General features: G+C 44.5%; 1 protein-coding gene across 1 annotated transcript in view; it reads right to left on the bottom strand.

Moving 5' to 3' along the window:
• Nucleotides 1–13,029, bottom strand: part of Rhpn2 (rhophilin Rho GTPase binding protein 2) — a 64,701-nt gene extending 51,672 nt beyond the window's left edge. The window contains exon 1 of the mRNA XM_076838341.2: nucleotides 12,926–13,029. Coding sequence (XP_076694456.1) covers nucleotides 12,926–12,994 — 69 coding nt within the window. The 5' untranslated portion in view covers nucleotides 12,995–13,029. The remainder of the gene's footprint in view (nucleotides 1–12,925) is intronic.
• Nucleotides 13,030–24,497: the final 11,468 nt, after the last annotated feature.

Below are 24,497 nucleotides of genomic sequence, written 5' to 3'. Positions count from 1 at the left end.
TCCTAGAACCAAAAAATAAGTTCACAAGTCTTGATGTTATTGTACTCATGAGCAAGACTTATCACAGCCAGCTCAGTAAAGCTGCACAGACAGTCCAGATAAATCACATGCAGGCTTCTTTTATGTTCTCTCCCACCTATGATGGGTCACACAGCATACTCTTGCACAGAACCAGAAATGCAACAACTCCACCCAAGTTAGCCCAATAGAGAGTCTTTCCAGGATTTTTAGTGGGTGCTGATCACAAAGGCACCCTCTGCCTAGCATGTACTAAAATTCCAAATTCCTAGAAGGAAAGCAAATGTTCATCATAAACCATACTTTTGTACCACCATCTAGGCACAGTGAAACCTTACCAGTTAGAGAACGAGGAGAACACTCCAAGGACCAAGTTTCCAGATGTTAGTGAAGGCCAACCTTACAAAATAGCCCTTCCTATGGCACATATATCTTGTCTTTTCTCTCTCTCTCTCTCTCTCTCTCTCTCTCTCTCTCTCTCTCTCTCTCTCTCTCTCTTTGGACTGGAGAGTAAAGATGGGGGTGCGTCACCACAGAGCTACACCCCTAGCCCTTTTTATGTTTAGAGGCAATGCTGAGGCTGGCCTCAAACTTGCCATCCTCCTGCCTCATCCTCCAAGTCACTGGGATTACAGGTCTATGCTACCATGTCCAGTTTATAACAAGGTTTTATATGGAAGTATGTTTTTTTGTTTGTTTGGTTTTTGTTTTTTATTTTCTTGGGATTACTGGGTTACACCATTAATTCTATGTGACCATCAGACCATTTTCCAAAGTCACTATACTATTTTTACATTTCCATTAGGGTTTCCACTTATCCATATCTCATCAATACTTGTAAGGGTCTTTGTATTGTGTGTGTATGTGTGCAGTACTAGAAATCAAACCCAGGGCCTTGTGCATGTTAAGCAAGTGCTCTAACACTTAGCTACACTCCAGCCCTATCTTTTTTATTATAACTATGATAGTGTTTGCAGTATCCCATTGTGGTTTGGAACTGCCATTTCCCTGATGGTTAGTGATGATGAACATCTCTTCATGAACTTGGGCTGGGGGTATATGGCTCGGTGGTAAAGCACTGAGTCGGCATGCATAAGTCCTTGAGCTTGATTCCCCTCACCAAAAAATAAAATATCACTCTGCTCATTTCAGAGTCTACAGCTGGGATACTTGACCCTGAGGTAAGGGTTCCTGCCCCAGGTGAGTCTCCTTGTCCCTGGTCAGGTAAGCAGTAAAAGTCTTTTCACAGACTTATTGGCCATTAATAGATCTTCTTTGGAGAAATATCAATTCAGAATGTTTGCCCATTTCTGAGCTCGGTTGTCTTTCTATTTGTTAAGTTCAAAAGTATTAGTTTTAGCTGAACATGGTGGCACATGCCTGTGATCCCAGAGACACAGGAGGCTCAGGCAGAAGGATTGCAAAGTCAATGTCAGTTTCAGCAACTTAGCAAGACCCCTTAATAAAAAATAAAAAGGAGCCAGCCGTGGTGATGCACCCTGTATCCCAGTGGCTTGGGAGGCTGAGGCAAGAGGATCATGAGTTCAAAGCCAGCCTCAGCAAAAGCAAGGTGCTAAGCAACTCAGTGAGACCCTGTCTCCAAATAAAATACAAAACAGGGCAGGGGATGTGGCTCAGTGGTTGAGTGCCCCTGAGGTAATCCCTGGTACCAAAAATAAAAATAAAAAGGGCTGGGGATATGACTCAGCAATAAAGTGCCCCTGAATTTAATATCCAGTATGGCAAAATAATAATAATAATAATAAAAACCTCGGGGCTGGGATTGTGGCTCAGCGGTAGAGCGCTCGACTACCACGGGCGGGACCCGGGTTCGATCCTCCGCACCACATACAAATAAAGGCATTGTGTTGTGTCTATCTACACCTAAAAAAAAAAAAAAATGTTAATAAATAAATAAATACCTCCCATTCTTCCAATTTGCATGCTCATTATTAGTGATGGTATATACTTTTTAATACAGTAACCATCCCTTAGATTTCTTTTTCAGTGAACTGTCTACTTGTGTTCTCTGCCTATATTTTCCTGGGGTATTTGGGTTACAATGTTTCATCCTATTAAGTTTAAGATCAGAAATAATGTTTCATTTAAACCTAATGATGTGCTCTCCACCCCACACAGGTGTAAGCCCAGAGATCTAAGTCAGGACCACATTCTTTGTTGAAGCTTATCTGTAGGACTGGCAACTGTGGCTACTCCCTGGGTGTGGCCTGGCAGGCAGTATTGGATGACGAGATCACCCTTTCTCTCCAACTGCGTCACTGCAGTCCAGGCTCTGCACACACCTAGCCTCCCCAACCTCACTCAGTCAGAGCCACGCCCACAGCCCCCAAACCCCAGCAGGAAGAGGAGAGGCAGGTTACCAAGGTTACTACAGCCACCTTTCTCAGAAGTCCCCATTATCAGTGGCCTTTTGGACTGGTGAATCAGAAATGAATTACATTTTTCCTTCCACAAAGATTTCTCATTCTCACTTTCTAGCAGGTCACCACTATTTGTTCCCCACGCAGGCCCCACACCTAGTTTTCCCTAACTTACAAAAACATTTCCTCCCAGAGTTCAATTCACACAGATATTCAGAATCTGAGTTGGGATGAATCTTGAAGTTAGTACATTTTAAACCATTAAACAATCCCTTATTTAAACTTAAAATCAGAAAACTAATTATCTTTTTTTATTCAGATATAAGATAAAATTGTCCTTAATGTTAAGCTAATTGAACATTAAAGGGGTAAAATAACTTGTTGGTCTCTTTCCTTTCCACTTCCGAAAATTACCGTGAAGGGCTGGTTCAATTTGAATCAGAATTACATGGTTCACCAGTGCTCTGTTTTATTTTACAAAGACGCTTTAATAACTAATTCTTTTATGTACATTCCCAGAGCTCAGATAAGCAGCCATCGTAGCATACGGATAAGAGCTCTTTCCTGCTCCTATACCTTACCCAACTTCTGGAATCACTCCGCCCTAACCAGCCCACAGATGCAGGGTCAAGTTTCTAGATAAGGCATAGGAATGCTTGGGATTAGATCTGACTGAGTAATTGGACCCAAAACTACATTACTTCTCACTGACAGGCAGGAATGCTGGGCCCTGCTAAGAACATCAGAAATGCCCACCGGGCGGCTTGGAAATTTTTCTGTAAGGTAAATCTGGGCAAGACATCCAGAAAAATCCCCCGGTATCATCAGAGGCTGTGAGTGATCAATCACTAGATCCTTCCAAGGGTTCCTTTCCTAGGGAGCCCCCTCAGTGGTTACCCACACATTTCTCCTGCCTGGTATTGCCTAGTAACAAGGCCCTAGCCCTGCATACACAGCTTCCAGCCCAGGCCCTGCAACTCAGTATCAGGGTCTCATTCACATAGGAATGTAGAGTGGGCCCCAAAACTGGAACACAGGCTTGCACCAGGAATCAGGGGCACCAACTGAGTTGTCCAATCCTCTAAGGTCACTGCTGACAAACTCCTATAACACAATAAGACTTTCTCCTACACAGAGTCTATTAGGTTCCCTTCCCAGGATTAGGTCCAAACATTTCCATCAGTCTTGAAAATGTGAAAGGATGGTTGGACAGCAACCACCAAGAAAAGCAAGCACTGAGGAATTCTTCAGCATCATCCATAGCTGTGTGGACATCTCCCAAGCGTCGGACACCTATGTGAACCCTGATACAGCACCTCAGTTCTCACAGCTTTGAGGCAAGGTGAGCTACCAGAGACTCAGGAGGAAATAAATACTGGAGTGGGTCTGCAGCTCAAATCCTTCCTGCTCCTTTGAGATGAGCTATGAGGCAGACACAGTGGTAGGAATGTGTGCAGATGCTGGGACAGCTTGCCTGCCAACCCCCAGGCATCCCTCCACGTGCTCCCTGGCTCAGGGCGGCCCACCATTACCCCACATCCTTTGCGGAACAGTGTGATCCATGCCCCTCTCCCACTGTGGAGCCACGATGGTCAGGGGTGGTGAGTACCTGTTTTCTTACCCACTTTCCAAGAGGAAGAACCATCTGACTTATGCCTGGCCAGTTGGAAAGGCATGTCCCTTACTCTATGACTGGTTCAGGGATAAGCACATGCGACGTGACAATCAGACTCAATCACAGCTCATCATTGGGTTGCCGTCACTGGGCACAGTGGCACCTGGCTGTGATCCCAGTGACTCAGAAGGCTGAAGCAGCAAGATGGAAAGTTCTAGGCCAGCCTGGACTATTTACCAAGACCCTGACTCAAAATAACAAAGGGTTGGGGATGTAGCTCACTGGTAGAGCTCACCTGGGTTCAATCCCCACTACTGAATTGAAATAGAGGCCCTCCTTGGCCTTAAACCTAGAAAGATAAAAGACTAGATGGTAGTAGCCATATTTCCGCAGTAGGGGAGTATCTCCCAGAAATGGAACCACCCCAGACCTGAGAAGACAGCTTTAGTGACAGCATTTGAGCCCTTGATCAAGCCAGGCCTGAAGTCATTCCTCTGGACTTCTCAGTTACAGAAGCCAATTATTCCCTTCCTTGCTAAAGCTGTTCCCTCTATTATTATTATTATTGAGATTTAATTTACATATAATAAAATACACAGATTTTCAAGCATACAGTTCCATGAGTATGGACAAATGTGCATACCCGTGGAACCATAAATCCTATCAAATTATAGAACACTTCCATCAGTCCTAGGCAGCCCACACCCTGACATCCATCACCACACGTTTCTATCTGTTCTAGACCTTTGTAAACAAAATCGGATAGTATGCATTCTTTTGTGTCTGGCTTATTTCACTCAAAATCATGTTTTGAGATCCACCAAGGTGGATTCATTCATCAGTGATTCATTCCTTTTTTAGTACTGAGTCAAATTCCAGGGATGTGTTTACCTGCCTAAGCCACTTTAGATTGAAAATTCCAGCATCTGCAACTAAAAAGGTCCTACCTAACTGGAATACATTTACCTAGACTGAAAACCTTTTGTGTCAGTGTACACTCCCATGTCCTCAGAGTATTGTCAGACTGATCACTTGTAAGGCAAGTATTTAATAGCAACACCTAAGCAAAAACTGGAGCCTCACTTAATTTGGAAGAAACAAGAAGATTCCAGTGGACACTGACATGGCCAGGCCACCTAGAAAGTAGACTGGAGGAACACTGCAGTCTTTCCTACCCCACTGGGGGCCCACTCATGCAGGCCTAGGGCCAGCCTCCTTTTCAGCCTGGGCCACCAGTAGGGACCCATCTTCCACACAGCCAAAGACAAAGCCCACATGTAAATGTGTTTCCAGCAAATTCAAGGCAAAGTACAAGTGTGGGATGTAAAGGTCAGGAGTAAAACTGAGTGTGTGGGCTGGGGTTGTAGCTCAGTGGTAGCAGGTGTGAGGCAGTGGGTTCGATCCTCAGCAACACAGAAAAATAAATAAAATAAAGGCATGCTGTCCATCTACAACTACAAAAAAAAATTATTTATTTATTAATAAATTAAGGTACTGAGTCCATCTACAACTAAAAATGTAAAAACAAAAACTAAAATGGAGCATGTGTGTGGGGACAGGACAGGGCTGGGGTAGCACTGGGCCCGAGACCCTCATATAGGCCACAGAGGAGGACAGGTGAGCTTTTTTTCTCCAGCAAAGATACTTTCTCTGCCTTTCTCATTTCCTCCTGGTTATGCAATCCCTTACTCAACCACCAAACTCTAGAAAACAGAATTGTTTGTTTATGGAGTGGTCAGAGCTGTCAACCAGAAAGCACAAAAATAGAATGTGATACCCTGCAATACACACATACATCTAATTTAACTTTTCACCACACTGGAGAATCAGGGCAGGCTGGATGCGGAGAATCTGTCTTTTCCATGTCCAAAAAAGAAAAAAACATGAATTTTGCACTTGTAAATAGCCCTCCTGCCCTTCCAGGATCCCTGCCAGCTTGGGGCCTGGTGGTGGAGGGGAAGGCCCAGCTGCCTCCCTTTCCAGCATCCCAATCCATATCTATGGGAGTGGGGGAGGCATGAGGCGAATAACTAGAGACTCCCTGCAGTGAGTTTTAGAAATCTGTAAAAATGGGGCTGGAGTTGTGGCTCAGTGGTAGAGTGCTTGCCTAGCACGTGCAAGGCCCTGGGTTCGATCTTCAGCACCACCTAAAAATAAATTAAAAAATAAAGGTATTGTGTCCAACTACAACTAAAAACTAAATATTTAAAAAAAAAAAAAAAAGAAAGAAATCTGTAAAAATGCCTACTGTGTGCCAATCACTATAATTTTTCAACATATTGAATAGCAAAGCTTTTACTGCGCCTCCCACTATACCCAAAACCAGCAAAATCTCCATGAATCAAATGTTTTTGCCAGACCCAACCAATGTCCTGCTTATTCCAGTCAACTGTTAATCACAGTTAACATCCTTGTCTGTAAGATGTCTGTGCAGTATGGGTGGGAGCTGGTATTTGTTTGTGACTTTGAATTTGTGCATTTCTGTGAGTAACTTTTTAACAACTTACTTTTTTTAAAGATTTTTTTTAAAGATGGACACAATATCTTATTTTATTTATTTATTTTTTATGTGGTGCTGAGGATTTAACCTAGTTCCTCACAAGTGTGAGGCAAGCGCTCTACCGCTGAGCTATAACCCCAGCCCCTTCCGTTACTTCTTAATGCAAACAATATTGGAGAAAAACAAATGACATCTGAGTTGTTTTGATCTCCTGCCCTTTTCTCTTCTTATAAACAAATGGAAACTTGGGATTTTTCCAAAGGTTTAAGGCCATAATGAACTCACTGGAAAGGCCAAAGAGACTCACATCACTCGCATCATTCACCATGGTCGGTTGGTCAGTCTCTCTGTCTCTGTCTCTCTTCCCCGCACCCCCCCAGGTTTCAGGAAAAACCCTCCTCCCAGCCAGCACCCTCTGCTGCCCTCTCTGCCAGACACCTGCCTGAGCTGCACCTAGTTCCACTATGCTTTGTGGCCACCTCCAATGTAGCCTTTGTGTCACGAGACTCTAGTATCCGAGCCAAAGGAGGAAGTGTGGATCAGGATAAAGTCAATGCCCAAGAGCATCAGGTGGTGTCTTGGCAACTGTCCAAATAGCCCCAGGAAACAAGGGACATTTACAGTGCTATAGCTCATCACACTGACTCTCCTCTGAGTCACCCTGAAATTTTCTGTTTCTGCCAGGGGACTCCTCTTGGCCAAGATCCCACAGTGTGAGAAGTATTAGGCAGGCCCTCTGGACTGTGGGTGTGCACCAGGATATCTGGAACCCTTAGCAAGCCATGAGCAGCCTGGGTCCAGTCTGGCCTTTCAGACCTGGCTTAGCCCATGGAGGATTACCAAGGGTTAGGAACAGGATCACCAACTCCCAAACCCCTCCCCACCTGGGAAAGGATTAAGACTCCCAACAGCTGTTGGAAGGATGATACCAATACCTAAAAACCTGGAGTTGCTTATCCCCAGTACCTAGCCGTGCTTGGTGGACTTGGCCCATCAGTAACACGCTTCCCCTCGCACAAGCTGTGCTCATAAATGACACACACAAGTGTCTAACATGAAATCAGACTCTGCTCCCTGCTAAGATAAACCAGGAGGAGATTCTGAGCTTGAAGGGGGAAGAAATTCTCCTTCCTTCTCTGCTGGAGCCTCCAGGAACCCAGAGTAAACAGGGGCCATAAACCAGGACACAATGAACCCTGGGGCCCTGTCCAGGGAGCCAGTTTCTGTGAACAAGAAACAACTTCTTCTACAGCTCTTGAGTAAAAACAATGGAGTTAAATTCATTTCGGAGCATTTGTGTTCCCTCAGGATGAAGAGGCAGAGATAACAAGTGACAATGCTGTACTTTGTACTGATTCCTTCCATGTGGTGCTAAAACCTTCCATTTAGGGCCTTTCAACAATCCTGAGGAAAGGCTTTCTCTATTCCCGCCCCCCCCCAGCTGCTGTTCCTGTGGCTGAGAACTAGTTTTCCTGGGGGGTATGGGAATTACCTCTCCCCCAGGGGCTATCAGGAATCTGCTATCAGGATGCGGCCTCCTAAAAATTTAACATTACTGTGCATTTACCTACAGGTCAGAGAACATATTCTTTCCAGACTCTCAGCAGGAAAAGCAAAAAAACCCTTGGGGTGTGGGGGTGGGGTGGGGGGAGCTGGTAGTCCTTTTAAGAATTTATAGTAATCTTATACAATTATACCTCTATTTAAGTATAATAATTTAGTGAGAAAAAATACAGTGAGAAGTCAGAGAAAGACATGATGTTGTGAGAGACCAAAAAAAAATTTTTTTTTTTTTTTTTTTAAATTGAGAGACTTGGCAGGGCTGGGGTTGTAGCTCAGCAGTAGGGCACTTGCCTAGCATATGCTAGGCCCTCAGCACCACATAAAAATAAATAAATAATGGGCTGGGGATGTGGCTTAAGCGGTAGCTCGCTCGCCTGGCATGCGCAGGGCACTGGGTTCGATTCTCAGCCACCACATAAAAATAAAAAATAATGATGTTGTGTCCACCGAAAACTGAAAAATATTAAAAAATTCTCTCTTTCTCTCTCTCTTTAAAATAAATAAAATAAAGGTATTGTATCCAACTACAACTAAAAAATAAATATTTAAAAAAAAAAAACAAAAAACAAGAGGACAGGGTTGGTAATAATGGTGTCCATGCCTGACCTAGGGCTTACTTTTTATCTTCTAGTTCTGTACAGCCAACTCCTACATGACCCTCCAAAAGACCCTAATTTAAAAGGTATCTCCCCTTCCCCACCAGTAATTATCTTGCACATTTAGGAACCAGGGTCATCCAGCATAAGGAACTTTTAATTCCACAAAACACTGCTGTAGCTCTCCTGAATGAAGCTTGTAGAGGTATACTCCACATCTTGCTGTGAAATAAAGCAAGGGAAGTCCCTCCTTTTCAAGCCTAGCTGGAGCTAGCTTCACAAAGCATCAGCAACGGCCGCATGCTTCAGTTGTAGGGTCCAGGGGCTGGGGGTTGGCTCAGCTATAGAGTGCTTGTCTAGCACACTGAGGCCCTGGGTTCAACACCCAACACTAAAAAAAAAAAAAAAAAAAAAAGTCAGGGTCCTGTGTATCCCAGATACCTGGTGAGGGTCAGGTACAGAGCTTTTTTTCTTTTTTTTCTTTTTTTTTTGTTGTTGTTGTAGATGGACACAATATCTTTATTTATGTGTGTGTGTGTGTGTGGTGCTAGGGACTGAACCCAGGACTTTGTATATGGAAGGCAAGTGCTCTACCATTGAGCTAGAACCACAGCACAAGGCACAGAGCTTTCTGAGTGTATTTTAAAGAAGAGAGGAAGGGAAGGCAGGGTGAAAGAGAAGCTTGATTTTAGTAGAAATGAATTTGATCCTGTGTGCAAAATCCTAAGTCCGAAGTAGTATGATGTCCTGACCACTGTCCCTGGTTAGCTCAGCCTCCCAACCCACTCAGCGGCAGCTTCCAATCCTTACCTCCCCGGCTGATAGGACTCCTTCCCAGCTTATTCTCTTTCTCTCTGAATCTCAGAAAGACTCCCCACCTAACTTCTTCACCTTTAGCTTTAAAAGGTTTTAGACTTCCTCATTCTAAAACAAGCCTGCAGGGCTGGGCTGCAGCTCAGTCACAGAGTGCTTTGTGTAGCATGTGAAGTCCTGAGTTCCATCCCTAGCACCACAAAAAAATAATAATAATAATAAATAAAGCCAGGCTTAGTGGTACATGCCAGTAATCCCAGCTATTTGAGAGGCTGAGGCAGGAGGATAGGAAGTTGGAGGCCAGCCTGAGCAACTTGTGGAGACCCTGTCTCAAAATAAAAAGGGTTGGGAATGTTGCTTAATGGTAGAGTGCTTGCCTAGCATGTTCAAGGCCTTGGGTTCAATCCTCAGTACAACAACAATAATAAAACAAAACAATCCTGGCTTCTCTCTTCTGTGTCCCTATCTCTCTCCAGCAACTCTCTTCTCTGCCCTTCCCCCACACCATGATACACTAACTTTGGTCCCCAGCCCTCCTACTACTCATTTTCTCACAACTCCCTAAGGGACTAATCAAAAACTCTCCAGTGCTCTTCTGGCTTGTCAACCTCACCTGTCTGCTAACAAGACTCCGCTTCTTTAACACCACTGCTCTCCCGGCTTGCCTCCACCTATCCCTTAAGTAGAGGTATTATTCCCTTCTGCCCCAGGTCCTTTCATCCAATATCCCAAAGCCTCCCACATTGGTGCCTCCCAAAGCTGCATCTCCAGCCAGGAGCAAGTGGCTGCCAGGTCCCTGGTGCACTGGAACCCACTTGGATATCCCAAAGGTGGCCTCAAATCCACCTGCTCCCCATAATTTGGAGTCCTGCCGACAGTGCCTTCTCCACCATATCCAATCCCATCAGTTCTTCCCACCCCTGTGCACACTGCCTTTGCCCATCATTCCAACCTCCTCACTGGGATTCCTGCCTTTGATATGAACCCCTCATCTGAGTTGGTGCATAAGCTGGTAGGAAGGACTGGTGGTGGAGGCTGTAACCACCCAGCACTTTAAACAGACTGATGTCATCAGCAGGCTGTATCAGAGTAGGAAAGGCAAAGATGACTGGGATAACAGGGGGCTAAATGGCCCCAACTCTGCCCTGCGTGTCTCTACTACTGCCTCTCAGCCACCCCTGACCCACTAACCACTCAGCTGTCTGAAGGGTCTTCCTCAGATGCAAATCTCACATGTCTGGGATTACTTTAAATGCTTCCGTGGATTACCAAAATTTCGTGGGTCCTTAGGATGTATGACCCTGAACTGCCTAATCCGCCCCCCCTAGCACTTTCACACCCAGAGGCATTTACAATTCTATGCCTTTGCCCAGGCTGATCCTCTACCTGAAGTACTCTTCTTTACCTGTGTAACAATCAACCTTCATCCAGAGAGCATCAGTCTTAAGTCAAAACTGTCTCAGGGCACAAGAGTCTATGTCAACACCATTTCTTTTCCTCATGCAAAGAACACTCTTTGGACTGTTGGGGCTTAACTCAGTCACAGCACAATGATCATTACAAGGTCTCATGTTCAAAACAGATGCTTCTCATGGTAAAGCAGTGATTCATCTGATTTTGCACCAGAGAATCTGCATCTGGAAAACACCCAACCTCACATCCTCTCCCTTTCCCTGTGCATGTCTGTCCTCCCCTGGACTCACAGTCCTGGATGGCTCCCCCAGGAAAACCTGTTCTGGAAGGCCTGGGACCATCACCCTCAAAGGTGTGCTCCATCCTTCCTGACATTTCCCCCCAAACACTGCCACAAGTCCACAAAGCCACTTGTTCAGAAAACAGATAATCCAGAGAGGAAGGAAAGTTGCAGAAAGACAGCAACTTTCTGGAGGCCACAAAGCACTTTTGTGGGGGTGGCAGTCAAGCCCTGGGGCACTAGGACCAACATCTAGGGATTCCCAGGCCAAGCCTCCTTCTGCAATTCTATGGCCTGTGATCCTCTGTCCCATACGCCTCACATAATTAGAAGTTATAATCCTGTAATTCCATGATGACATCTTTGAACTTAAATATACTGCAAAACAATTTTTTAAATGCTAAAAGCAACTTAACAAAAAAGACTTTTTCCCACTCTGTCCCCACGGGTTTCCAGATTCCCCTCCTATCCTGCTGTCACTGCTCCTCACTAATGAGAAAAAGCCCAAAGTTGTCAATATGGAGTGGACGAAGGAAGATGCCAAGACTATTGGTGAACTGAATGGCTAGGTTTTAAACAATTAAGAATTGATTGTTCTGAGTTAAACAGTTTCACTTCCCTATTTGTAATTATGATCATATCTGTCATAAAAATAACAAGGACAATCTCTTAACCCACCCAATGATCTCAGGCCAAGCTCCAATGGCTATGTTTTGACTCACCCAGGACCTGCAAGGAGGAAGGTGTGGAAAGTGTCTCTGTGACTCCCTGCTTCAAAGCATCTTTGTAGACCAGGCCCTGGCACCTTTGAGTATCCCAGCGTCCCTACTGGCACGGGCTGGGGTAGGTTTTTGGGGGGTTTTTGGCACTGGGGATTAAACCCAGGGATGCTCTATCACTGAGCTACAATTCCCCCGTCCTCCTTATTTTGAGACAAGATCTTGCTAAATCCTTAAGGATGCCTCGAATTTGTAATCCTCCCGCCTCAGCCTCCTGAGTTGCTGGGATTATAGGCTTGCACCCCGATTCCCAACCTTGGGTTGCTTTTGATGACCTCCGGGGGAGCAGGCAGTGTTGAGTGCAGAGGAGTGCCTGGACTAGCTAAGAGCCCAGAGCCCGCCGCACTCACCCGCCGGGTTTCTCAGGCAACCAGATAAATCCGCTTTAGCATAAAGCGAGAAGGGGCGAGACCACCGTGCTCAGGCCCTCCTGAGCGAATCCGGACAAATGAGAAGGCGGCACCCGAGGTCCCCTTCCCCCAGCTGCTATCTTCTACACACTAAGAAGTCGAAGAGGAGGACACTGAAGTATTTTGGAGGGAAAAGGACAACGCCAACGCGCCCGGGGTGGTCTTTCCCTCCCCACTCGCGACCCCGCCTAGCGCTCCGGGGGAAGCTGGGCTCCGGTCGCAAAGCGCCTGGAGGCCGAGGGCGCCAGCGCAGCTAGTCACAGGTCCTTTCTCGGGATACGCGGAAGCACCCTTCCAGACCCCGGACTCTCGGCTTACACCTGCTCAGGGGCGGCCCCCTGGACCCGCCCCCCGCAGCCGGGCTGCCACCTGTTCCGGGCGCCCGGTACTCAGCGGCCCGTTTTCCATCTCCCTCCCTTCTCTTCCCAAACCAGACCAGAGCGCCTCCCAGTCCGGGCCTCGCCGACCCCGGACGCGCGCTCCCGCAACCCCCCCACCTCCTGGGGGTAGGAGGTCAGCGACCCTCTCAGACTCGCCGCCCACCCGAAGTCGCCCACCTTTCGAAAGTAGTCATCGTTCTCCTTCTCCAGCGGCTGGGGGGCCGCAGGCATCAGCGCGTGGGTCATGGTGGCGGCGCGAGCGCGGACAGTGGACTGAGGCTCCGCGACCGCCGCGAGCCCCAGAGGGCGCCGGCCCCGCCCCGCCCCGGAGCCCGCCCCGCGACCGCCCCTCCAGCCCCGCCCGAGGCCAAGTCCTGGAGCCCTGGAGACCCGACCGGCCCCGCCCCGCCCCGAGGCTCCGCCCCCAGCCCCGCCCCGAGAGTCTGCGGGGTCGGAGCCTCAGTCCTTTCCAAGTGCTAGACCCCACCCGAACTAGCGCCTGCGGATCCCAAGACCTGGGGCCCCCGTCGCGCCGCCCTCAGGACTCAGAGTCCAGAGGCCCTAACCTGGGCTTCGTTGTTAGCTCAACCCTGTGAGCCCGGCCTGGCGCCAGGGACAGTGCAGAGGGTCTTAGCTGCAGCAGTGAGGCGCGGGCTGGGAATTCGCCCCTGGAGCCCTGGGAGTCAATGCGGAGGGCTAGGGGTCTCTATCCCCAGGAACGCGGACTCCTGGGGAACAGGGACCAGACCCGACGCCACGTCTGCACCTCTGGTCTCTGGGCAGTGAGGTCAGGCAAAGCTTTGCGCAGAAGGGGACCTTGGGGCCGAGTGGGGGACTCAGCGCCGCCGAGCGCTGACTTGAGCTAATGTCGCTGCGACCAACCGCAAAACCCCCGAAGCTGGGACTAAATGGATATCTGGGGGGCGTTGAGCGACGGAGTCCTCCACGAAGGAACTTCGGGAGGAGTTTTGTGCCCAAGAGACTTGGCGGATATCCTCGAGAACGTTTCTTAACCATCGATTATTCCAAACCTCAGTTTCCACATTTGCAAAATGGGGGGTGATTAGTCTTTCTCAAGCTGGTCGAGGGTATTATACGTTAAAGGGTAGAGATACACTTAGCTTGGGAGGGAAAAGGAGGACCCCTTGGGTTAGGGTTCGCACTTGTCTGTCCCCGCCCCACCACGAGAGGTTAGACAACTCCGGGGTCGAATGCTTGGCAGAACCGAGAAGCCCGAGTCCGAAGTCCCCCATCCGCTGGGCCAGGCCCCTTCCCATCCCGAGTCCTGCAGTTACTGCCTCCCCCTCCCCCAACCAGGGGACACTTCCGCTGCAATCCCAGAAAATGTCCCAGGTAAAACACAATCTATTTTTAAATCAAGCCAAGCGTTTCCGTATTTTTTAAGTGCATTAGGGGTTGTTTGAGAGTTTTAAAACCAACAGTGGCAACAACCAAGTAAATGTTAAAAAATAAATGATTAAAATTTTAAAATCCACCCGTGAAATTTAACAAGGCGTTTTCCAGAAAGGGCTCATTAATTTTAAGAGCTTGCGGAGTACTATCCAGTTCAGGTTGTTTGGGAAAATGATTAAAAAAATACTTCCCTTCCCTGATCAAGCGCACCCTGGACTAACTCTCCAGTCCCCACCTCCCTCGAAAAAAAAAGAAAAAGAAAAAGAAAAAAGAAGAAAAAGAAAATAAAAGAAAGAAGGGGGATGGAAAGGAAGAAAAAGAAAAAAGAAAAAAAAGTTGGGTGAGGTGACGTCCGCCTGTAAACCTGGCGACTGCGGAGGCTGAGCCAGGAGGATTCAAGGTCAGTCTGGGCAATTTAACCAGTCCTGCCTTAAGGGGAAAAAATAAAACAAGGACTGGGGTCTAGCTTGGTCGAGATCCCCAGGGTCCAATCCCAAATTAAAAGAAGAAATCTCCCTACTCTGTTAAGGTCTGACGCAAGTATCAGGCTAATTTCAGCATACAATAGTCACGCTACACTTAATCCATTTCCCTGGAAACCCGCTCACCTGGGGCTGGAAATTAAAATAGTCATTTCAGGCGCAACCGGGTGGTGCAAGCCTGTGATCTCAGCTACTGTGGAGGCTGAGACAGGAGGGTCCAAAGTTCTAGGCCAGCCTGGGCAATTTAGAAAAACCTCATCTTAAAATGGGCTGCGGATGTAGCTCAATGGGAAAGCATTAATAGTCTTCTGTAAGTTATTTGTTTTGTTTAATTTTTTTATTATTTTAAAAGGCAACTGTGCCATAGCCATAAGTTTTTTAAAAAATCAAGAAAAGGAAAAAGAGAAACCAGTGGGTTTTTTGTCCTAACAAGAGAGACTTATAAAAGTCTATATTGGGGCTGTAGCTCAGTGGCAGAGCACTTGCCTTCACCGCATATAAATAAATAAATAAATAAATAAATAAATAAATAAATAAATAAATGCTGTCCATCTACAAATACAAAAAAAAAAAAAAAATTAAAAAGTGGACTGGGGTTGTAGCTCAGCGTAGATCGCTGGCCTATCATGTGAGGTGCTGGGTTCAATCCCCAGCACCACATAATTAATCAATTAATAAGTTAATTAAATTAAGTGTCCATCTACAGCTAAAAATATTTTTTTAAAAAAGTGAATATAATGGAAACCATGGTCCATTGTTTAATCTAGCCTGATGTTGTTGCCTAAAAAGCTCAAAAGAGCTGCTTCTTTGTTAAAAAGGAAAAAGAGTAAGAAAAGGAATCATGCTATTGAAAACATACCAATCCTTCCTAACACTGTTTCCTGGGCATCTTTATAGGTAAAAAAAGCACCTCTCTGGGTGAATCCCAACCAGGCATCTATCCTCTGGCCACTGGAACTATCTGAGTATCACTCCTTCAGGCTACATAGAATCATACACCTTTAGACATTCTCATGGAAGGGGGACCCAGAGATCTCATCCCATAGCTCTGATCCCATTGTGATCAGGAAATGAGAGCTTCTGCTGACCCAGCAAGGGAGCAACATTTAACCTCTTATTTGTCAACCCCATTTGGCAGACTGTGGGACAAGAACTACCAATGAATCTCTGCTCCTAACAAAAAAAAGGGCTGGAATGTAGCTCAGTGGTAGAGTATCAGGGGGAAAAAAAAAATCATATCTCACCTCCTAAGATGTGCTTGTTGACTAAAGGAGCATTGGCTTCTCTGGGGACAGCCTGATGTACTCTTGGGGAATCTGATGAAATTTGCTAAACTAAATGCAGAAATAGAAGGGAATTGCTATGGTTTGGGTATGGTTCAAGTGGGTTCCCCAAGGGTTCATGGGCTAGAAACTTGATCCTCAGTGTGACAATATTGAGATGGGGGAACCTTTCAAAGGTGGGGCATAGTGCAAAGGAATTAGGTCCCTGGGGAGACATCATGCCAGAAGGGATTAATGCCGGTCTTGCAGAGTAAGTTAGTTCTGGACAGGGTGGGTTGTTCTATAGTAAGGTGGCCCCATGTACTTTGTTCCCTCTGCATGTGAACATTTCCATCTCTACCATGTTGTGACCTAGCCAAAGGAATTCATATCAGAGGCCAAACAAATAAGAACACCCAATCTTCGATTTTCAGCTTTCAACATTGTAAGCTAAACAAACCTTTTTTCTTTATAAAATATCCAAGTATTTTGTCATAGAATTAGAAAATGGACAAACAATATTTATTATAAATTATGGACCAAATTTTGCAGTTTTTTAAAAAAAAAAAAATCTTAGAAATTTAAACCATATAGTACCATGAAGGAATAGCAACTAGAGAGGGATCCATTGAATCCAGGCACGACTGTAATCTCAGTGACTTGGAGGGCTGAGGCAGGAGGATTGCAATTTGGAGGCCAGTCTCAGCAATTTAATAAGACCCTCAGCAATTTAGTGAGGCTCTGTCTCAAAATAAAAAAAGGGATGTAGCTCAGTGGTAGAGCACCCCTGGCTTCAACCCCAAGTACTGAAAAAAAAATTTTTTTTTAAAAAGAGAGAGGTGGGAGCTGGGTGCAGTAGCACACTTGTAATCCTGGCAGCTCAGGAGGCTGAGACAGGAGGATTGCAAGTTCAAAGCCAGCCTCAGCAACTTAGGGAGACCCTGTCCCAAAATAAAATGTAAAAGGGCTGTGGATGTAGCTCAGTGGCCAGGTGCCCCTGGGTTCAATACCTTGTCCCCCTTAAAAAAATGTTCTTATAATAGTAAGAGTCACTTGTATACTTATTCTATGCCAAGCAGTAGGAGCATTTTGCATGTGTGGTCTCAGCTGGTCTACTCATACCTCAGCTAGGCAAGCACTTTATTATCCTCATTTTGCAGAAGAGAAAGCTGAAGCTCGGAGGTCACCAACTTGGTAAAGGATAGACTCAGGGTTGTTTGATTCTACACTGCACACTATTTTACCCCTTTCCTTGTGATTTAAAAGGAGAAGTATTAGGCCAGGCATCTTGGTCAACACCTCTAATCCCAGCTACCTGGGAGGCTGAGACAGGAGAATTGCAAGTGTGATGCCAGCCTGGGCAATTTGGCAAGACCCTGACTCAAAGAAATGGGCTGGGGTTGTAGTTCAGTCTTTAGTAACATACAGGAAGAAATAAAGAAAATAAAAATAGAGAGAGAAAGAAAGACAAGGCATTTTGACAAATAGGAATGAAGTGATTATGGGTTAAAAATAAATGAGACAGGGCTGGGGTTGTAACTCAGTGGTAGCATGCTTGCCTAGCCTGCATGAGGCACTGGGTTCAATCCTCAGCACCACATAAAGTAAAATAAAGCTATTGCATCCACCAAAACTAAAACATAAATAAAAATAAATGAATAAATAAATAAATAAATAAAACAAAACTGCAGATGCAGCTCAGTGGTAGAGTACTTACTTAGCATGCATGAGGCCCTGAATTTTATCCCCAGCACCCCTAAATAAAGAAAAAGAAAAGATAGAACCAGGCACCATGTGGTATACATCTATAATCCCAGGAGGATTTACAGGGTTTACAGGCATGTACCATAAAAAGGTCTGCCCAAGGTAGCTCATGGCCTGAGGCAGGAGGATCTCAAGTGTGAGACCAGCTTTAGCAGTTTAGGGAGACCCTGCCTCAAAATAAAAAATAGGCTGGGGATGTGGCTCAGTGGTAAAGGCTCTTTGGGTTCAATCCCCTATAACAATAAAGCAAAATAGAATAAAATAACGAGACAGAATGGCAAACAGTATGGAGTATTGTTGAGAATGTGGAGTACCCATAATTTCATATATTGCTGTGGGAGTGTAAATTGTTATAAACTGATATGAACATTTTGGACTACTGGGTTCCTCCTCCTCCTCCTCTTCATCTTTCTTGTTATGAATAGGGATCAGACCCAGAGCCTTGTGCAGCTCAGTCCAGAATAGTATGGTTTGTTTTGTTTTTGTTTTTTATCGTGGTGCTAGGGATGAAACCTGGGATACACTCTATCACTAAACTATAGTATTGGACATGTTCTACTAAAGAATTTTGGCATAATTGATGTTTCAGAAATTCTAGCTTTAGGTAGATATCCAATAGAAATGTGTTTATCTCTTCATCATAAAATATATACACTATTCATAGCTGCACTATCCTCCTCACTAAACTCTACCTAAATGCTCATCCACTTAGGATGGATGAATGAATCGTGGCATATTCACATAGGGGAAAATTGTACACAATACAAACAAACACATTGGTATCATGTGCAACATCATGAATGAACCTCACACACACACAAAATTGCTGAGCAAAGGAAACCAGACACAAAATACTGTATGATTTCATTTTTATAAAGTACAAAACAAACTGATCCATTCTGAGATTATTGCTTCTGGGATTCTGGAAATTTTCTGTGGACAACAATGCAGGCCCTGCCTGAGGATTTCTTGTATGCCCCCCCCCACAATCATGTAAATCAATCTCTCCCTTTCTCTCTCTCTCTCTCTCTCTCTCTCTCTCTCTCTCTCTCTCTCTCTCTCCCCACACACACACACTCCCTCCCTCCTATTAATTGTTTCTCTGGAGGAATGCTCATTGACACAGAGACCATTGACAAAGTTCAGGTTAATGATTATGAAAATTTATCTGGAGCTATGGGAACTGAGATGGGAATTGAGTTTAAGACAGATTTCTGAGATGGAATCTGTGGGAGTTGAAGATGAGGCTTAAGGTAAGAATGAGAAATAGAAAAAAACAGGTAAAATTTATAGTCTCTGGAGACTGGATAGATGGTTATGCTGTGGCCAGAGATAAAGACCTCAAGAACAGTAAAGTTAAGGATGGGAGAAAAGCCAGATATTTGGAGAAATTTGAGATGCTTGAGGGACTTTGCTATGTATACAGTTGGCATTTGAAAATGAGTTTGTTTCTCAGGGAGAGGTCTGGGCTGGAGAAAAGAATATGATTTTTGTAAGAATGTTCTTCTCTCTTATTTGAATTATTCTCATGTCCTTTTGGTCCATTTCCATATGTTCATCTTCGTATATTTCTTTTCTTTCTTTTTCTTTTTCTGTGTGTGTGAGTGTGCACACATGTGCACGTGCACCCTAAGCACTGGACCCAGGACCTCCCTTGTGCACAGGCTAGGCGCATACTCCACCACTGAGCTACACCCCCGGCCCTAACGGGGGCCAGCAACTCTTTGGGGGGGTTCTTCTTCATGCTGAGGAGGGTATAAACCTCCTGAAAACTTAAAGTCTAAAATAATTAGGGAAGAACAAAATACAAAGAGCCAGAAATATATTTATGAAAGTGGAGCCCCTGATACATCCAGTCCACACAAGAGCTGGAACTAGATAAAGATGGCTCAAGTGGTTTATTTAAGGGGGTACATCAAAGGCAGAGATAAGGTTTCAAGGATGGAGTCTTCCTGATGTCTTGTAGTCAGAAGGTTGATTGGCATCTTGGCAGGTCACACCCATCTCAGGCACACTGTGGGATCTTTGGCAGAACTGAGGGGGTAGTTCGCCTGCATTAGGAGGTCTATCCCTGTGAGGGTATCACAGGAAGTTCCCAATGCCAGACTTATCCCCTCACTAGGCTATGATACACCACACGGTCCACACACAGCCTATGGATGGCTTTCAACACAGCCCTGTATTATTTTTTCACGATATAATTTTCCTCAAATATCTGATGATCCTTGGGGGTCTGCTCATGCTGAGGCAGAAGACATATCCACAGCACATGCTCTGCATAATTGTGGGGAATGAAGGTCCATTCACAGGCGTACCTAAGACAATTCTTTGTTGAAGCTGTTTGTGATGCTGCGCTTCAGGCATGCTAAGCAAATCTTCTACCCCTGTACCACATCCCCAGCCCCTAACAATTCTTTAATGAAGTACCCAGAACCTGTTCCACTCTTTGAATTTAGTTGGTTCTAATCTTGAGTCCTCAGAGGTGATTGCTCTGATATTTTTAGTTTCTAGATCCTTTTTCCATGAATTAAATCCATCAGCTTTCCTTTTTCCAGGGTTCAAAAATATTGGCTCCCTTGCAGCTTTTCTTTTCTTCTTTCTTTCTTTCTTTTTGTTTTTTGGTGGAGATGGGGATTAAACCCAGGGCTTTATGCATGAGAGAAAGCAGCCTATCAACTGAGCCATATCCCCAACCCTGTAGGGTTTTTTTCTTTTCTTTTCTTTTCTTTTCTTCCTTTTCTCTTTTTCTTTCCCCTTTCCTCCCTCCTTCTCTCCTTCCTGCCTTTCTTTTTCTTTTTGTACTAGAGATTGAACCCAGGGATGCTCTACCATTGAGCTTCATCCCCTCTTTTTTATTTTTCATTCACTAAGTTGCTGAGGCTGGCCTTGAATTTGTGATTGTCTTGTCTCATCCTCCTGAGCCCTTAAGATCTGACATTACAGGTGTGTGCCACTAAGCCTGGCCTTTTTTCTTTAAAAAAAAAAAAAAATTAGTTTAAAGAAGCTTGATTATTTCTCCCTAGCTCATCTTTTTTTTTTTAATTGCTCTTTTTAGATGTACATGACTGTAGAATGTATTTTGACATATCATATTATCATACATTCATGGAATATAACTTCTCATTCTTGTGGTTGTACATGATATGGAGTTATACTGGTTGTGTATTCATATATGAACATGGGAAAGTTATGTCCAATTCATTCTACTGTCTTTCCCATTCCCATCCACACTTTCTTTGCCCCATTTCCCCCGTCCAATCTGGTGAACCTCCACTACTACCACTCCCACCCCCCACTTTTTTGAGTCAGCATTCACATATCAGGGAGAACATTTCTGCTTTGTTTTTTTGGGGATTGGCTTATTTCAATTATTTCAATTATTTTTCCAGTTCCATCCAATTACTGGCAAATACCATAATTTCATTCTTTTTTAAATGGCTGAGTAATATTCCATTGTGTATGTGCACGATAAAGAAATAAATTTTCTTTATCCATTTACCTATTGAAGGGCACTTAGGTTGGTTTTATACTTTAGCTATTGAGCTTCTTTGAAAGTTTACATGGCCATGTCACTATAGTATGCTGATTTTAAGTCCTCTGGGTATATACTGAAGAGTGGGATAACTGGGTAAAATGGTAGTTCCATTCCAAGTTTTCCACACTGCTTTCCAGAGTGGTTGCACCAATTTGCAGTCCCACCTAGCTCATCTTCTTATCTGCAGTTTCCCTGATAAGGTCCTGATTTTGAATCTTCTTGCATGTCTGAATAAGAAAGGAAGCAACACTATTTCCCTTTTTGTTGATAACAACACACTACATAAACTGGGTAAGAGAGGTTTATTTTGGTTAGCAGTTCTGGTGCAAGGTTGAGGGACCATATCTGGTGATAACCTTTTTGTTGGCAAGAAAGAGATCCTGCACATGTGTCTTCTGGTCTCTCTATCTCTTCCTATAAAGCTACCAGTATTCAACCATAAAGGCTCCACCCCATGACCTTATCTAATCCTAATCACCTATGAAAGCCATGCCTCTAAATACCGCAGTCAGATTAAGTTTCCAACCTCTGACTGCTTCCCAAGGGAGATTAGATTTTAACACAAGTTTGGGAGGGGACAGACCATATTCAAACCATAGCAGAAGGGTATGTGGTACTTAGGTTGTTACTGCTTTGCATAAATAAATATGATATTTCTAGTTTTCCTCTTCTAAGAATCTGGAATATTGGGTTGTAAGTAACCAGCATCCGGGAGGAAGCATCTAGTTGCTTTTCTGCAGACTCCCAGGATGAAGCTGCAAGGACTTGGAAGGGCCCTTGTTCCCTGAACCTCAGTGATGAGGGGTCAGAAGGGTTGATTATTAGTGTTTTCCTGGATGCTCATGATTGTCAGGAATCTAAGTAAAATTCTCTATTATAAATTTATTGGGTGTTTCATGCCTCTTTGTAAGCTATACAGCATGAAAAATTCAGTTTGAATAATTTAGAAATAAAACCATGGACTTTCATGGTTTTATCTGGATATATGGGTTTCCCTCCTGCCTCAGTCTCCCTAGTAGTTGTGATTCCAGGCATGCACCACCAAGCCTGGCTTCCTTTCCTTCCTTCCTTTCTTCCTTCTTGTATTGGAGATTGAACCCAGAGGTTACCACTGAGTCACATCTGCAGTAATTCCCCGTTTTAATATTGAGACAGATTCTCACTAAATTGTCTAGACTGCCCTCAAACATGTGATCCTCCTGCCTCTGCCTCCTGAGTTGCTGGGATTGCAGGCATGTACCATTGCACTTGGCAATATATATAAGTGCCCCTGGGTTTAATCCCCAGTACCAGTACCAAAAAAAAAAAAAAAAAAAAAAAAGGTCGAAAAAAAAATAACACAAACAGGCTAGGGATGTGGTTCAGTGGTTGAGCACCCCTGAGTTCAATCCCTGGTTCCAAAAATAAATACATAAATAAAAAGAATAAAAATGTATTTACTGATCACTCCCTACATGCTAAGCAATGTTCTAAGTATTTGAGGATACAGCAAGGAAAAAAAAACCCTGCCCAAGTCTATGCCTTCATGGAGCTTAGGTTCATTCCAAAAGAGACAGACAATAAATACAATAACAAAGTCAATGAAATTACTTATTATGTTAGAAGGTGACAAATGCTGTGGGGAAATACAGAGTAAGGGGAAAGGGACTGCAGAAAATAGGGATTGCTTTTTCAATAGGGTCAGAGAGAGTTTCACTGAGAAAATAACCTTTGAACAGAGACCTGAAGGAGGTGAGGCAGTGAGTCATGTGATATGTAGGGGAAGAGCTTTCCTAGCAGAGGACACAAGTGAGTTGAAAGGCCTTGGTCTGGGAGTGTGCCAGGAGTGCTCAGAGAACAGTCACACTGCCTGAAAAGTTGTTCTGGAAGATGAATGGGAAGGGGACATTTTAACAGCATCCCAGTGATTCTGACTCAAGGACCCTATAACCCTCATTCTGAAATTTTGCCTTCTGGGTCAGGTTTTTACATCAGCCTCACCCCTTACTAGCTAGCTGAGCTTCATTTCTTTCTTCTGTGAAAGGGAGTTTGGGTTGGGATAATAGCACCCCATTTGACAGATGTCTACTTCTTTCTTTTTTTGGGGGGGGTGGGTAGCAGGGATTGAACTCATGGGGTTTAACCATTGAGTCACACCCCCAACCCTTTTTATTTTTTATTTTGAGACAAGGTCTCACGAAGCTGCTTAGGCCTGAGTTGCTTAAGCTAGCTTTGAACTTTTCTTTTTTTAACATTTATTTTTTAGTTGTAGGTGGACACAATACCTTTATTTTATTTTTATGTTGTGCCACTGCCTCATACATGCCAGGCAAGCGCTGTACCTCTGAGCCACAACTCCAGGCCTGAACTTTTTTTTTTTTTTCAATTTTATTTGTTCTTTTTAGATATACATGACAGTAGAATGTGGTTTTCTATATATATATATATATATATATATATATATATATATATATATATATTAAAGAAAATATATATTTAGGTTGCAGTTGGAAAAAAATACTTTTATTTTATTTATTTATTTTTATGTGCTTCTGAGGATCAAACCCAGCACCCCGCATGTGCTATGAAGCGCTCTACCGCTGAGCCATAACCCCAGCCCTAGAGTGTGTTTTGACAAACTATTACAAACATCGAATATAACTTATTCTAATTAGGATCCTATTCTTGTAGTTGTACCTGATGCGGAGTTTCACTGGTGGCATATTCATATGTGAACATAGGAAAGTTATGTCCGATTCATCCTACTGTCTCTCCTATTCCCATTCCCCTTGGCTTTGAACTTTTCTTCCTCTGGCCTCAGCTTCCTGAGACACTGGGATTACAGGCCTTCGCCACTAGTTTTCTTTCTTTCTTATTCCTATTTCCTTCTTTTTCCTTCTCCATACTCCTTTCTTTCTCTCTTTTTTCTTTTTCTTAATTTGCTGGTGTTGGGGATTGAGCCCAGGGTTTCAAGCATGCTAGTACATGCTCCATCACTGGGCTACACCCCTAGCCCTTACTCTTCTCTTTTGCTCTTTTTCTTTCATTATCTGCTGCTGCTGCCGTCTCCTCCTCCTCCTCCTCCTCCTCCTCCTCCTCCCTCCTCCCTCCTCCCTCCTCCCTCCTCCCTCCTCTTCATTTTTCTCTTTCAGCAAGTGTTGTCCCCAGCTGCCTACATGGGTACTTTGATTCCTAGGATGTATGAGTCCTTCTAGAGATCTGGAGGGGTACTCCATTCTGCAAATGTAAATACAGTGCTAAGGGGGCTGAGGCTGTAGCTCAGTGGCAGAGCACTTGCCTAGCATGTGTGAGGC

This window comes from Callospermophilus lateralis, chromosome 18 (assembly GCF_048772815.1).
Source record: "Callospermophilus lateralis isolate mCalLat2 chromosome 18, mCalLat2.hap1, whole genome shotgun sequence".
Taxonomy (NCBI): Eukaryota; Metazoa; Chordata; class Mammalia; order Rodentia; family Sciuridae; genus Callospermophilus; species Callospermophilus lateralis.
Note: the sequence above shows the minus strand (reverse complement) of the source record. Positions and strands in the feature narration are given on the sequence as shown.